At 49.1% G+C, this 16,571-nt stretch overlaps 1 protein-coding gene across 5 annotated transcripts in view; it reads right to left on the reverse strand.

The window, feature by feature from the left end:
• Positions 1-16,571, reverse strand: part of LOC140727089 (arf-GAP with Rho-GAP domain, ANK repeat and PH domain-containing protein 1-like) — a 287,466-nt gene that overhangs the window by 10,043 nt on the left and 260,852 nt on the right. For all 5 annotated transcript variants that reach the window (XM_073044336.1, XM_073044338.1, XM_073044337.1 and 2 more), the window contains 4 exons: positions 10,203-10,316; positions 9,781-9,917; positions 7,214-7,296; positions 1,779-1,832 (listed from right to left, as the gene is read on the reverse strand). In XM_073044336.1, the coding sequence (XP_072900437.1) occupies positions 1,779-1,832; positions 7,214-7,296; positions 9,781-9,917; positions 10,203-10,316 (388 nt within the window). The remainder of the gene's footprint in view (positions 1-1,778; positions 1,833-7,213; positions 7,297-9,780; positions 9,918-10,202; positions 10,317-16,571) is intronic.

The raw sequence follows: 16,571 nt of genomic DNA on the forward strand, positions 1-16,571 counted from the left end.
TTGCTCCTGGGGCTGGCGAAATCCGCCATCCGAGGGTCTTGGAAACGGGTGGCGGGAGGATCTCCCCAGGCAGACTGCCTGGCAATGTTTAGAGGGTATGTTCGTGCCCGGGTAAATATTGAAAAAGAACACGCGCAGTCCACAGCGACGTTAGAGGAGTTTTGAGACCGTTGGGCTCCGCAGGGTGTAAATGCCATCGTGGATAGAGATGGCAACATTTTGGTGTAATGTCTATTGTCTAGTTGAAGTGAAGTAATTGTGTTTGCCACTGTTTTGTATATATTGTATAGCACCGATATTTGTAATAAAGGATTTTGTAATTTAAAAAAAGGGTCAGACACAGAGTGAAACTCCCTCTACACTGTCCCATCACAAACTCCCGGGGTCAGACACAGAGTGAAGTTCCCTCCACACTGTCCCATCACACACTCCCAGGGTCAGACACAGAGTAAAGCTTCCTCACACTGTCCCATCACACACTCCCAGGGTCAGACACAGAGTGAAACTCCCTCTACACTGGCCCATCACACACTCCCAGGGTCAGACACAGAGTAAAGCTTCCTCACACTGGCCCATCACACACTCCCGGGATCAGACACAGAGCGAAACTCCCTCTACACTGTCCCATCACAAACTCCCAGGGTCAGACACAGAGTGAAACTCCCTCTACACTGTCTCATCACACACTCCCAGGGTCAGACACAGAGTGAAGCTCCCTCTACACTGTCCCACCACACACTCCCGGGGTCAGACACAGAGTGAAACTCCCTCTACACTGGCCCATCACACACTCCCAGGATCAGACACAGAGTGAAGCTCCCTCTACACTGTCCCATTACACACTCCCGGGAATGGGTCACACACAAAGGCTTCTTCTGGACTGTCCCATCACTCAGGTCTGGCGTAGGGGTTGAAATGGGGAGTGTGATCTATGGGATTCTGCCCGAGGGGTTAAATAAATTGTCCTCTGCTCCCTCCTCGGCCCTGGCAATGAACCCCCTTCCCCCGGTCCCAGTGACGACAACCCTCACACAGGTGTTGAATTCCTCGCTCCTGTGCCAATCCCCTCACTCTGGTGTTGAATTCCTCGCCCCTGTGCCAATCCCCTCGCTCTGGTGTTGAACTCCTCGCTCCTGTGCCAATCCCCTCACTCTGGTGTTGAATTCCTCGCCCCTGTGCCAATCCCCTCGCTCTGGTTCCGAATTCCTTGCTCCTGTGCCAATCCCCTCACTCTGGTGTTGAACTCCTCGCTCCTGTGCCAATCCCCTCACTCTGGTGTTGAACTCCTCGCTCCTGTGCCAATCCCCTCGCTCTGGTGCCGAATTCCTCGCCCCTGTGCCAATCCCCTCGCTCTGGTGTTGAACTCCTCGCCCTGTGCCAATCCCCTCGCTCTGGTGTTGAACTCCTCGCTCCTGTGCCAATCCCCTCGCTCTGGTGTTGAACTCCTCGCTCCTGTGCCAATCCCCTCACTCTGGTGTTGAACTCCTCGCTCCTGTGCCAATCCCCTCGCTCTGGTGTTGAACTCCTCGCTCCTGTGCCAATCCCCTCGCTCTGGTGTTGAACTCCTCGCTCCTGTGCCAATCCCCTCGCTCTGGTGTTGAACTCCTCGCTCCTGTGCCAATCCCCTCACTCTGGTGTTGAACTCCTCGCTCCTGTGCCAATCCCCTCGCTCTGGTGCTGAACTCCTCGCCCCTGTGCCAATCCCCTCGCCCCGGTGACGCCGTCCTCTGCACTTTTGCGACAACACTCTCACCCCGGCATTGACGACCGTCACTCACCACTGCTGCCTTTCGTGCCTCTCCTTGTTTTCATAAATGATGGTGAATCCCCAGCTGCAGGAAATGAAAAGGCAGATTGCTCACTGCTCAGGATTCTGGCAGAGAATATGTAACACAGCACAGAAACAGGCCCCTGGCCCACAGTGTTGCCAAACTAAATCCCACAACTAAATAATCCCCACACAAAGTCCATTTCTCTCCAGTCCCTGCACACTCCTGTTCAAAATTTAAAGTAAACTTTTCAAGATTCAAAATTGTTCAACGTCATTTCCAGTATACAGGTGTAAAGAGAAAGAAAATCATTGTCACCCTGGATCCAATGAAGCACAAGAAACAACACAATACGATAAAGCTCACAATAATAATTAAAATATATATAAATTCGTAAGAAAGTGTATATACATAAATTGTATGTCCACAAAGTGTTGCTAGGCACAGGAGTGTCTACATAAGGCGACTGACAGGAAGTGATACAATACTGGTAGTTGGAAGGTGTGGAGGGGTGGGTGGTTGGGAGTGTGGAGGGGTGGGTTAGTGGGTGGTTGGGGTGTGGAGGGGTGGGTGAGTGGGTGGTTGGGGGTGTGGAGGGGTGGGTGGTTGGGAGTGTGGAGGGGTGGGTTAGTGGGTGGTTGGGAGTGTGGAGGGGTGGGTGGTTGGGAGTGTGGAGGGGTGGGTTAGTGGGTGGTTGGGGTGTGGAGGGGTGGGTGAGTGGGTGGTTGGGGGTGTGGAGGGGCGGGTGAGTGGGTGGTTGGGAGTGTGGAGGGGCGGGTTAGTGGGTGGTTGTGGTGTGGAGGGGTGGGTGAGTGGGTGGTTGGGAGTGTGGAGGGGTGGGTTAGTGGGTGGTTGGGGTGTGGAGGGGTGGGTGAGTGGGTGGTTGGGGGTGTGGAGGGGTGGGTGAGTGGGTGGTTGGGGGTGTGGAGGGGTGGGTGAGTGGGTGGTTGGGGGTGTGGAGGGGTGGGTGAGTGGGTGGTTGGGGGTGTGGAGGGGTGGGTTAGTGGGTGGAGGTGTTGATCAACCTCACTGCTTGGGGAAAGTGACTGTCTTTGAGTCTGGTGGTCCTGGTGTGGATGCTACGTAACCTCCTCCCTGATGGGAGTGGGACAAACAGTCTGTGAGCAGGGAGAGTGGGATCCTCCATGATGTTACTGGCTCTTTTCCAGAACCTTTCTGAATATATTCTATATAAGTTTAAACTATAAGACATAGGAGCAGAATTAGGTCTTTTGGTCCATGAAGTCTGCTCCGCCAGTCAATCACGTCTGATCCTTTATTCTCTTCCTCTGCCCCACTCCCTGACCTTTTCCCCGTGATCTCTGATGGCATGGCCAATCAAGAACCTATCAATCTCCACTTTAAATACACCCAACAACCTGGCCTGTGGTAACAAATCCCATAAATTCACCACCCTCTGGCTGGAGAGATGTCTCCATATTGCTGTTTTAAATGGACGCCCCTCTATCCTGAGGCTGTCCCCTCTCGTCTTAGACTCTCCCACCATGGGAAACATCCTTTCCACCTGTACTCTATCTAGGCTTTTCAACATTTCATAGGTTTAATTGAGATCCCCCTCATCCTTCTAAATTCCATCAAGCCATCAAACTTTCCTTGCATGATAACCCTTTCATTCCCAAAATCATCCTCGGAACCCTCTCCAATGCCGCTCATCTTTTTTAGATGATGAGCCCAAAACTGTTCACAATACTCAAGGTGAGGCCTCACCAGTGCTTTATAAAGCCTCAGCATCACATCCCTGCTCTTGTATTCTGCACCTCTTGAAATGAATGCTGTTTCATTTGCCACTCTCTTGCCCATTCTCCTAATCTGTCTAAGTCCTTCTGCAGCCTACCTGTTTCCCCAACACTACCTACCCCTCCACCAATCTTCATATCATCTGCAAACTTGGCAACAAAACCATCTACTCCATCATCTAAATCATTGATATACAGCATAAAAGGAAGTGGTCACAACACCGACCCCTGAGGAACACCACTAGTCACTGGCAGCCAAACAGAAAAGGATCCCTTCATTCCCACTTGCTGCTTCCTACCAATCAGCCAATGCTCTAACCATGTTAGTAACTTTCCTGTAACACCATGGGCTCATAACTTGGTAAGCAGCCTCATGTGTGGCACCTTGTCAAAGGCCTTCTGAAAGTCCAAATATACAACATCCACAGCATCCCCTTTATGTGTAATCTGCTCAAAAAATTCCAACAGGGTCGTCAAGCAAGATTTTCCCTTAAGGAAACCATGTTGACTTATCTAATCTTGCCTTGTGTCACCAGGTACTCCATAATTTCATTCTTAACAGGTGACTCCAACACCTTCCCAACCACTGAGGTCAGGGTAACTGGTCTATAATTCCCTTTCTGCTGCCTCCCTCCTTTCTTAAAGAGTGGAGAGACATTTGCAATTTTCCAGTCCTCTGATTTTTGAAAGATTATTTCTAATGCCTCCACAATCTCTACTGCTACCTCTTTCAGAACCCCAGGGTGTATTTCATCTGGTCCAGATGACATGTGCCCTTTGGCCTTTCAGTTCTTTGAGCACATACTCCCATGTAATAGTAACTGCACTCACTTCTCTTCCCTCACACCCTTCAACATCTGGCACACTGCTAGTGTCTTCCACAGTGAAGACTGACGCAAAATATTCATTTAGTTCTTGCACCATCTCCTTGTCCCCTGTTATTATTGTCCAGCCTCATTTTCTCGTGGTCCTGTATCAACTCTCATCTCTTATTTTTTAATATACTTGAAAAAGCTTTTCTATCCACCTTGACAAACAAGAGAAAATCTGCAGATGCTAGAAATACAAGCAACACACAGAAAATGCTGGAGGAACTCAGCAGGCCAGGCAGCATCTATGGAAAAGAGTACAGTTGACGTTTCGGGCCGAGGCCCTTCATCGGGACTGGAGAAATTGATGAGGAGTCACAGCAAGAAAGGGAAGGATGAAACTCAAGGTGAAACTGGGAGGAGGAGGGGTGAAGTAAAGAGCTGGGAAGTTGATCGGTGAAAGAGGTACAGGGCTGGAGAAGGGGGAATCTGATAAGAGAGGACAGAAGACCATGGAATAAAGGGAGTGGGAGGGTAAGGAGAGGTGAGAGAGGGAAATGGGACTGGGGAATGTTGAAGGAGAGGGGACATTACCAGAAGTTCGAGAAATCGATGTTCATGCCAGCAGGTGGGTGGCTAACCAGATGGAATACAAGGTGTTGCTCCTCCAACCTATCCATGTTGATATTGTTTGCTAACTTGCTTTCATATTCCATCTTTTCCCTCCTAATGATTCTGTTAGTTGCTCTCTGTAGGTTTTTACAAGCTTCCCAACCCTCTACCTTCCTGCTTATTTTTGCTTTGTTGTATGCCCTTCTCTTGCTTTTACATCATCTTTGACTTCCCATGTCCGCCACGGCTGTACTATTTTGCCATTTGAATATTTCATTGTTTTTAGAATGCATCTATTCTGCACCTTCCTCATTTTCCCCAGAAACTCTCACCATTGCTGCTCTGCTGTCATCCCTGCCAGCAGCTCCTTCCAATTTACTTTGGCCAACTCCTCTCTCATACCACTGTAATTTCCCTTACTCCACTGAAATACTGACACGTCAGACTTTACTTTCTCCCTATCAAATTTCAAGTTGAACTCAATCATATTGTGATCACTGGCTCCTAAGGGTTCCTTTACTCTAAGCTCCCTAATCACATTACATAGCACCCAGTCCAGTATAGCTGATCCCCTAGTAGGCTCAATGACAAACTGCTCTAAAAAGCCACCTTGTAGGCATTCAACAAATCCATTACAACCTGATTTTCCCAATGCAGGCATTCATAATAGAACAAAGAGATACAATACAATCAGTGAAAACCTTCACATAGAGACAGACAAACTCACAGCCGCTCGAACACTTCCACAGTGTTTGCCTCCACCGCCTCCCCCGAACAGCACACTCCTGGCACCCAGCACTCTGTGTGGGGAAAAAACACACTTGCCCCTCACATCTCCTTTACCTCACTTTAAATGCATGCCCTCTGGCATTAGACACTAAGCCTGGCAAAGATACCGGCTTTCTACTCTACCTCTATGGTCCACATCACTGAGTCCAGCGAGTCTCGGACCAGTCTCAGAATAGAGGGATGCCCCTTTTTAACGGGGATAAGGAGGAATTTCTTTAGCCAGATTGTGGTGAATCTGTGGAATTCATTGCCACAGACAGCTGTGGAGGCCAAGTCACTGGGTACATTTGACGTAGAGGGTGATAGGTTATTGTTAGGTTGCAGGGAGAAGGCGGGAGAATGGGGTTGAGAGGGATAATAAATCAGCCATGATGGAATGGCAGAGCAGACTCAATGAGCTGAATGGCCTATTTCTGTTCCTAAGTCTTATGGTGTCATAATTCTCAGTCCTAGAGAAGTATAGCACAGAAACAGGTCCTTCGGCCCATGTAGAACACACCAAAACCATTTAAACTGCCTACTCCCAACGACCTGCACTGGGACCATAGCCCTCCATACCCCTACTATCCAAATTTTTCTAAAATGTTGAAATCGAGCTCACATGCACCTCTAGTACTGACAGCTCACTCCACACTCTCACGAACCTCTGAGTGAAGAAATTTCCCCTCATGTTCCCCTTAAAACTTTTCACCTTTCACCCTTAACACATGACCTCTAGTTGTAGTCCCAACCAACTTCAGTGGAAAAAAAGTCTGCTTACATTTACCCTATCTATACACCTCATAATTTTGTACACCGCTATCAAACCTCCCCTCAAATCTTCTACATTCTAAAGAATACAGTGCAAACCTTTTTACTGATGTCCTCCAGACCCCGCAACATCCTTGTAAAGTTTCTCTGTAGTCTTTCAACCTTGCTTACACCTTTCCTGTAGGTAGGCGACCAAAGTCGGACATAATACTCCAAATTAGGCCTCACCAACATCTTATACAACTTCAACATAACATCCCAACTCCCGTACTCGATATACTGATTAATGAAGGCCAAGGTGCCAAAAGCTTTCTTTATGACTATCTACTTTATGCACCTGTGTTCCCAGATCGCTTGGTCTACCACACTTCTCCACGCCCTACCATTCATTGTGTAAAACTTCCCCTACAAAACCTTGCACTTGTCTGCATTAAATTCCACCTGCCATTTTTCCAGCTGATGCAGATCCGTCTGCAAGCCGCGATAGCTTCCCTCACTGTCCACTACACCTCCGATCTTGGTGTCCTCCGCAAATTTGCTAATCCAGTTAAACACATTCCAGATCATTGATATAGAAGACAAACAACAACCGACCCAGCACCGACCCCTGAATACGCCACGAGTCGCAGGCCTCCAGTCAGAGAGGCAACCCTCTGTTCCTAGAACCAGAACGGTCATTGTTTGAGTGAATGAGCGGCACTGACCGCCACATCTGGATGCTCCTTACCACGTCGGCGGTTTGAGTTTCTTCTTCACACCCAGGTAGACCCTCAGACTCTTCACCGGCCATTCCTTGTCTGGCTTGTTACTCTGGAAGGGAATTCAGATTCATTTATCACTGAGGTACACTGAATTGGCAAGACCGGGTGTCAGCGGTTACGGGGAGAAGGCAGGAGAATGGGGTTGAGAGGGATAGTAAATCAGACACGATGGAATGGTGGAGCAGACTCGATGGATCAAATGGCCAAACGTGCCACGATGTGTTATGGTCTAAAAGCTTCACTGGTAGCATGCAGAACACGCAACAATTCAACATTGTATAGGCCTTCAGCTCATGATGTTGTGCTGACCTTTTAACCTACTCCAAGATCAATCTAACCCTTCACTCCCACATAACCTCCATTTTTCTACCATCCACGTGTCCTTCTTAAATGTCCCTAATGTATCTGCTTCTACCATCACCCCGGCCTTGCATTCCACACCCTCACTACTAGCTGACATCCACCTCATACTTTCCTCTACTCACTTACAATTACGCCCCCTCGTATTAACAGACCATGCCACAGGGCAGTGAGGTCGAACGAGGTACAATAACAGAATGCAGAATAAAGTGTAACAGTTACAGAGAAAGTGCAGTGCAGGTAGACAATAAGGAGCAAGGCCATAACGAGGCAGATTGTGAGGTTGAGTCCATCTCATCCAGGGGTTCCCAATCTTCTCTTATGCCATGGACCAATACCATAAAACAAGGGGTCTGAGGACCCCAGGTTGGGAATCCCTGCTCTAATCATACTAGGAATCTGCTCAAGGGTCTGATTACAGTGGGACAGAAGCTGTCCGTGAGCCTGATGGTACACGTTTTTGGGCTTTTCTATCTTCTGCCTGACGGGAGAGAGAGATTGCCTGGGGCATATAAAGGGTCTTTGATTACGTTGGCAGCTTTACTGAGGCAGTGAGAAGTGTAGACAGAGTCCATGGAGGGGAGTCTGGTTTCTGAGCTGTGTCCACAACTCCCTTCTGCAGTCTGCCATGATCACGGGCAGAGGTGTGGCCGTGCCAAACCCTGACGCATCCGAGTGATGGGTGGTACCGTGGCGTAGTGGTTAGCGTGACGCTGTTACAGCGTCAGTGATCCGGTTCAGCTCCACCGCTGTCTAAGGCGCAGTTGCCGTACCACGTCGTGACACATTGGGTTGGATGCTTTCTGTGTGTATCGATCAAGCTCGGTGAGGGTCAAAGGGGACATGCTGAATTTCTTTAGCCTCCTGCAGGAATGCAAGCTCAACAATAGAATATGTGGCAGAGGAGTCGGGAGGCCACACAACCTCTCCAAGCCTGCTTGCTCAATCAATGTCTTGTCCACCAAGTTGACTCCTCCCTTCTGTCCCTCCCCAGGACACCCTGACCCAGACGCTGACCACTCGGGATGTTCACAAAGTCGTAGAGCACAGCAGCATAGAAACAGCCACTTCAGCCCATCAAATCTGTGCCAAACTTTGCCTAGTCCCATCGACCTGCACCTCCCAGCCACGTAACGAACCAAATTTCTCTTAAATGTTGAAATCGAACCCGCATTCACCACTTCCCCGGCAGCTTGATCCACACTCTCACCACCCTGAGTGAAGAAGTTCCCCCTCATCTCCCGTTAAACACGTCACTTCACACCTTTAACCCATCACCTCAGCCAACTTCAGTGGAAGAAGCCTGCTTGCACTTACCCTATCAAACCTCCTCTCATTCCCTTACGCTTCAGGGAAGAAAGTCCTAACATTCAACCTTTCCCTATAACTCAGGTCCTCGAGTCCTGGCAACATCCTTGTAAATTTTCTCTGCACTCTTCCAATCTTATTTTCATCTTTCCTGTAGCTAGGTGACCAGAATTGCACACAATACTCCAAATTAGGCCTCAACAACATCTTGTACAATTTCAACATCCCAAATCCTATCATTTTTAATACTTTGATTTATGAAGGCCAATGTGCCATAAGATCTTTTTACACTTCAATCTACTTGTGATGCCACTACCATGGAATTACGCATCTGTTTTCCCAGATCCCCCTGCTCTACCCACACTCCTCGGTGCCCTACCATTCACTGCGTAGGACCTACCCTGACCCCCAAAAGTACAACACCTCACACTTGTCCACATTAAATTACAACTGACATTCTTCAGCCCATTTTTCCAGCTCGTCCAGATCCCACTGCAAGGCATGATGGTCTTCCTCGCTGCCCACTACACCCCCAAGCTTGGAGTCATCTCCAAATCTGCTGATCTAGTTAACCGCGTTATCACCCAGATCACAACCAACAACAGACCCAGCACCAATCCCTACGGCACACCACTAGTCACAGACCAGGCAACCCTCTACCACCACTCTCTGGCTTCTCCCTCAGAGCCAACGTGCAACCCAATTTACCACCTCATCTTCAATGCCAATTGAATGACCGTGGAGCCGGCCGAGTCATTCCCGGCCCTTGTCCGTTTTGGATCTTCCTGAGACCTTTCCTGTAGGTAGGTCAGCAGATGATTGCCCTTCTTGCCGATCCCTCCACCCCTACCCCGGAGACACTCACCCGCACTTCCTTGAAGAGCCGGAGGATGCCGTCCGTCAGCATGAAGTAGCGGTCATTGAAACTCCCCGTCCCAAGTCCCAACTTGCGCTCCTCTCGGAACTTGGCCATTCCGTGCTTCTGATCGGCAACCTTACTCCCTGCAGGAGGCGGAGCACAGCAGGGCATCAGAGGCAGCAAGGGTGGGCGTAGAGCATGGCGGGGGGGAGTGCGCGTACTGCGACAGGGAGAGGGAACAGTGCGCGGAGAGAGGGAGGCGTGGACTGAGAGTGGAGAGAGGACGATATGGAGGAAGAGAGAGAGGGAGGTGGGTGACAAAGAGGGAGTATGAAGTGGAGATGATGGGGGGTTAAGGTAGGGTGTGTGAGGAGAGAGGGAAGGATCTCCCACCCGGTGACATGATCAGGTGCCCGGACCGCACCTACCCAGGTACATCAGCATGGTCTCCAGTGACGGGTTCTTCTTCACCACCATGTAGCTGTCAGCCCCCAGAGAGTGCAGAATGGGCAACACCTTCTCGGTGTAATGGAGGGGCCGCTCTGGAAGAAACGACAACACTGAGTGAGACTGGATAGCTGTGATAGCTGTGTGGAATGAGCTTCCTGTAGAAGTAGTAGAGGCCAGTTCAGTTGTGTCATTTAAGGTAAAATTGGATAGGTATATGGATAGGAAAGGAGTGGAGGGTTATGGGCTGAGTGCGGGTAGGTGGGACTAGGTGAGATTAAGAGTTCGGCACGGACTAGGAGGGCCGGAATGGCCTGTTTCCGTGCTGTGATTGTTATATGGTTATATGGTTATATATAAGGTGCGAGATCACAGCGAGGTAGAAGGGGAGGCCGACAGTCGGTGTTATTGTACAACATGTCTGTTCAAGTGCTTGGTAACACTGGGGGAGAAGCTGTCCTTGAACCGGATGTGGCGCGCTGCCAGGCTTTGCAATCTTCTGCCTGATGGGAGGGGCCAAGGTGGGTGGGGTCTTTTCTAGACCTGCAATATTTCCTCATGGCTCTTGAACTTAATCTGCTGTTTAATGAAGACCAACACGTAATGCACCTTCTTACCCATCCTATTAATGAGGTCAAGAAACCATCTTATCGTTCAACATGTTTGTTCAAGAGTCTGATAACGGGGGGGGGGGGGGGTAGAAGTTGTTCCTGAGCCTGGTGGGACGTACTTTCAGGCTTTTGTATCTTCTGCCCGATGAGAGTGGGGAGAAGGGAGAATGTCAGGGTGTGGGGTGTCGTTGATTATACTGGTTGATGGAGTGAGGAATGTAAGCAGAGTCTTTGGAGGTGAAGCTGGTTTCTGTCTTGGACTGTGTTGTGTTCACAACTCTCTGCATTTCCTTTGGCCCATCTCTCTCTGAACCTTTTCTATCCGCTGTTTTGTATTTGCACAGTTTGTCCTCTTTAGCTGTGAATGTAAGAGAATGAATCGCAGAGTGGTCTACGGTGACGTGCTGTACTCAGTGGCCACTTTATCAGGCACATCTGCTCATTAATGCAAATATCTGGCCAGCCAATCATGTGACAGCAACTCAATGTACAAAAGCATGCAGACACGGTCAAGAGGTTCAGTTGTTGTTCAGACCAATCATCAGAATGGGGAAGAAATGTGATCCAAGTGACTTTGACTGTGGAATAATTGTTGGTGCCAGACAGGGTGGTTTGAGTATCTCAGAAACTGGTGAGCTCCTGGGATTTTCACACATAACAGTCTCTAGAGCAGGGGTCCCACAGACCCTTTGCTCAATGGTATTGGTCCATGGCATAGAAAAGGTTGGGAACCCCTGCTCTAGAGTTTACAGAGGATGGTGCGAAAAACAAAAAAAAAACATCCAGTAAGTAGTAGCTCTGAGGGTGAAAACACCTTGTTAATGAGAGAGTTCAGAGGAGAACGGCCAGACTGGTTCAAGCTGACAGGAAGGTGACAGTAGCTCAAATAACCACCCTTTACAACAGTGGTGAATGGAGGAGCATCTCTAATAAAATGGCCACTGATTGCACATGTATGCACATTAATAATAAATTTGCTTCAAGCTTTGAATTCATATTTATTTATATACAGATACAATGCAGAACAGGCCCTTCCAGCCAACTAGATGCACTGCCCAGCAACCCACCTTTTTAACCCTACACTAATCACAAGACAATTCACAATGACCAATTAACCTACTTACCGGTAACCGTGGGAGGAAATCCACGTATTCATGGGAAGGGTATACAAACTGCTTTCAGATGGTGCCAGAATTGAGCTCTGAACTCCTGCACTCCAAGCTGTAGTCATGTCATGCAAACTCCTAATCATGGCACGAATGTGCGTCACTAAAGCCATAAGCTTTTCTATGCTTTGGTGATTCAGATTGACTAAATGGGGAGCATGGGACAGACTCAAGGATGGAACACGGACTGAAGAAGCAGGTTCTCAGCTGTCTACGGTGTCTTCCCCCGCCTTGTGCAGCTGGATCCTGGACTTCCTGTCAGATCGCCGGCAGTTGGTAAGAATGGGCTCCCTCACCTCTGCCCCTCCGACGCTCAATACAGGAGCCCCTCTGGGCTGTGTCCTAAGCCCCCTCTTTTACTCTCTGTACACCCATGACTGTCACCACCCACAGCTCCAATCTGCTAATTAGATTTGCTGACGACACTACACTGATTGGCCCAATCTCAAATAATAATGAGGCAGCCTACAGAGAAGTCATCTCCGACACCATGGTGTCAAGAAAACAACCTCTCCCTCAATGTCGCAAAAACAAAGGAGCTGGTTGTGGACTACAAGAGAAATGGAGACAGGCTAGTCCCTATTGACATCAATGGATCTGGGGTTGAGATGGTGAACAGCTTTAAGTTCCTCAGCGTCCACATCACCGAGGATCTCACATGATCTGTACATACCGGCCGTGTGGTGAAAAAGACATTATTACAGCGCCTCTTTCACCTCAGATGGTTGAGGAAGTTTGGTATGAGCCCTCAAATCCTAAGAACTTTCTACAGGGGCACAATTGAGAGAATCCTGACTGGCTGTGTCACTGTCTGGTATAGAATTCCCTAAATCACAGGACTCTGCAGAGAGTGGTGCAGACAGCCCAGCACATCTGTAGATGTGAACGTCCCACTGTTCAGAATATTTACAAAGACAGGTGTATAAAAAAAGGCCCGAAGGATCATTAGGGACCTGAGTCACCCCAACCACAATCTATTCCAGCTGCTACCATCTGGGAAACGGTACCGCAGCATAAAAGCCAGGACCAACAGGCTCTGGGACAGCTTCTTCAACCAGGCCATCAGACTGATTAATTCATGCTGAGGCAACTGTATCTCTAGGTTAAACTGATTGTCCTGTTGTGCATACTATTTATTACAAATTACTATAAATTGCACACTTAGACGGAAACGTAACACAAAGATTTTTACTACCCGTGTGTACAAATAGTCAATTCAATTCCATCTCCTGACCAACCACACAGCTGGCTGAGCCAAAGTGCAGTATACTGCAGGCCCTCTTGGTGGCAGTGCTGAGCTAAGTCTGGTCCCCTGACTCAGCACTGCCATCAGCAGGCAACTACTGGTACTGCTAATACAGGAAATTCTGCAGACACTGGAAATGCACAGCAATACACACACAATGCTGGAGGAACCAGGCAGCATCCATGGAGAGGGATAAACAGTCAACATTTCAGGCCGAGAGCCTTCATCAGGACTGGAAAGGAAAATAAGTCAGGGCAAGAAGGTGGAGGGAGGGGAGGAAGAAGTACAAGGTGGTAGACAGTAGGTGAAACCAGAGAGTGGGAAGGGGTGAAGTAAAGAGCTGGGAAGTTGATCAGTGAAAGAGATAAAGGGCTGGAGAAGGGGGAATCTGATAGGAGAGAACAGAAGACCAGGGAAGAATGGGAAGGAGGAAGAGCACCAGAGGGAGATGACAAGTAGATGAGGAGAAAAGGTGACAGAGGGAAATGAGAATGGGGCATGGTGAAGGGGGGGCAACTACCAGAGAAATCAATGTTCATGCCATCAGGACAGAGGCTACCAAGACAGAATAGACAGATAGATAGATAGATAGATACTTTATTCATCCCCATGGGGAAATTCAACTTTTTTTCCAATGTCCCATACACTTGCTGTAGCAAAACTAATTACATACAATACTTAACTCAGTAAAAAAAAATGTGATATGCATCTAAATCACCGTCTCAAAAAGCATTAATAGCTTTTAAAAAGTTCTTAAGTCCTGGAGGTAGAATTGTAAAGCCTAATGGCATTGGGGAGTATTGACCTCTTCATCCTGTCTGAGGAGCATTGCATTGATAGTAACCTGTCACTGAAACTGCTTCTCTGTCTCTGGATGGTGCTATGTAGAGGATGTTCAGAGTTATCCATAATTGACCGTAGCCTACTCAGCGCCCTTCGCTCAGCTACCGATGTTAAACTCTCCAGTCCTTTGCCCACGACAGAGCCCGCCTTCCTTACCAGCTTATTAAGACGTGAGGCGTCCCTCTTCTTAATGCTTCCTCCCCAACACGCCACCACAAAGAAGAGGGCGCTCTCCACAACTGACCTATAGAACATCTTCAGCATCTCACTGCAGACATTGAATGACGCCAACCTTCTTAGGAAGTACATTCGACTCTGTGCCTTCCTGCACAAGGCATCTGTGTTGGCAGTCCAGTCAAGCTTCTCGTCTAACTGTACTCCCAGATACTTGTAGGTCTTAACCTGCTCCACACGTTCTCCATTAATGATCACTGGCTCCATATGAGGCCTAGACCTCCTAAAGTCCACCACCATCTCCTTGGTCTTGGTGATATTGAGACGCAGGTAGTTTGAGTTGCACCATATCACAAAGTCCTGTATCAGTTTCCTATACTCCTCCTCCTGTCCATTCCTGACACACCCCACTATGGCCGTGTCATCAGCGAACTTCTGCACATGGCAGGACTCTGAGTCATATTGGAAGTCTGATGTGTACAGGGTGAACAGGACCGGAGAGAGTACGGTTCCCTGCGGCGCTCCTGTGCTGCTGACCACCGTGTCAGACCTACAGTCTCCCAACCGCACATACTGAGGTCTATCTGTCAAGTAGTCCACTATCCAATCCACCATGTGAGAGTCTACTCCCATCTCCGTTAGTTTGTGCCTTAAGATCTTGGGCTGGATGGTGTTAAAGGCACTAGAGAAGTCAAGGAATGTAATCCTCACAGCACAACTGACCCCCTCTAGGTGAGAGAGTGATTTGTGCAGCAAATACGTGATAGCATCCTCCACTCCCACCTTCTCCTTATATGCAAACTGAAGAGGATCCTGGGCGTGCCTGGTTTGTGGCCTCAGATTCTGTATTATCAGCCGCTCCATGGTCTTCATCACGTGCGACGTCAAGGCAACAGGTCTGAAGTCATTCAACTCCTTTGGTTGTGGTTTCTTCAGTACCGGGACAATACAGGATGTCTTCCACTGTCTGGGTACTCTTCTCTGCTCCAGGCTCATGTTAAAGATACGCTGTAGTGGTTCTCCCAGCTCAGTCGCACAGGCCCTCAGTAATCGTGGGGAAACTCCATCCGGTCCAGCCGCCTTGCTGGTACAGATCTTCCTCAGTTGACCTACCACCTGTGCAGCCGTAATCCTGGGCGTGGGCAAGGTCTCCTGTGATTGGCTATTTTCCTGTGAGGGAAGTAAGCCTGGTGTGGATTTCTGCGGTGAGGATGAGATTGAGCTGTCGAACCTGTTGAAGAAGTTGTTCAGCTGGTTCGCTTTCTCCACATCTCCACTTATGTTCGCCCTCCGCTTTGCACCGCATCCGGTGATGATCTTCATCCCATCCCACACCTCCTTCATGCTTTTTTTCTGCAGCTTTAGTTCTAGCTTCCTCCTATACTGCTCCTTTGCCCCCCTCATCTGTACTCTGAGTTCCTTCTGAACTCTTTTAAGCTCCAACCGATCACCATCTTTAAAGGCCCTCTTCTTCTGGTTTAGGAGGCCTTTGATGTGACTAGTGATCCAGGGCTTATTATTGGGATAGCAGCGAACAGTTCTAACAGGGACAACTGCATCCACACAAAAGTTAATATAGTCCGTTGTGCATTCAGTGACCTCCTCAATATCATGTGTTGCTCCTCCAACATGCGTGTGGTCTCATCACAACAGTAGAGGAGGCCATGGACTGACATGTCGGAATGGGAATGGGAAGTGGAATTAAAATGGGCGGCCACTGGGAAATCCTGTTTCTTCTGGCAAACTGAGCGTAGGTGCTCAGTGAAGCAGTCTCCCAATCTACGTCAGGTCTCACCGACATACAGGAGCCACACCAGGAGCACTGGATACAGTAGATGACCCCAACAGACTCACAGATGAAGTGTCGCCTCACCTGGAAGGACTGTTTGGGACTCTGAATGGTAGTGAGGGAGGAGGTGTAGGGGCAGGTGTAGCACTTGTTCCGTTTGCAAGGGTAAGTGCCCGGAGGAAGATCAGTGGGGAGGGACGGGTGGACAAGGGAGCGATCCTTGCGGAAAGTGGGTGGGGGAGGGAAAGATGTGCTTGGTCCTGGGATCCCCTTGGAGATGGCAGGAACTGTGGAGAACTACGTTCTGGATGCGGAGACTAGTGGGGTGTAGGCGAGGGCAAGAAAGACCCTATCCCTGGTGTGGCGGCAGGAAGATGGGGTGAGGGCAACGTTGATGGTGGAGGAAGGGAAGCCCCTTTCTTTGAAGGTGGACATCTCAGTAGTTCTGGAGTGAAAAGCCTCATCCTGAGAGCAGATACGGCGGAGCCGGATGAACTGAGAGAAGGGGATGGCATCTGTGC

This window comes from Hemitrygon akajei, chromosome 4 (genome assembly GCF_048418815.1).
Source record: "Hemitrygon akajei chromosome 4, sHemAka1.3, whole genome shotgun sequence".
Lineage (NCBI taxonomy): Eukaryota > Metazoa > Chordata > Chondrichthyes > Myliobatiformes > Dasyatidae > Hemitrygon > Hemitrygon akajei.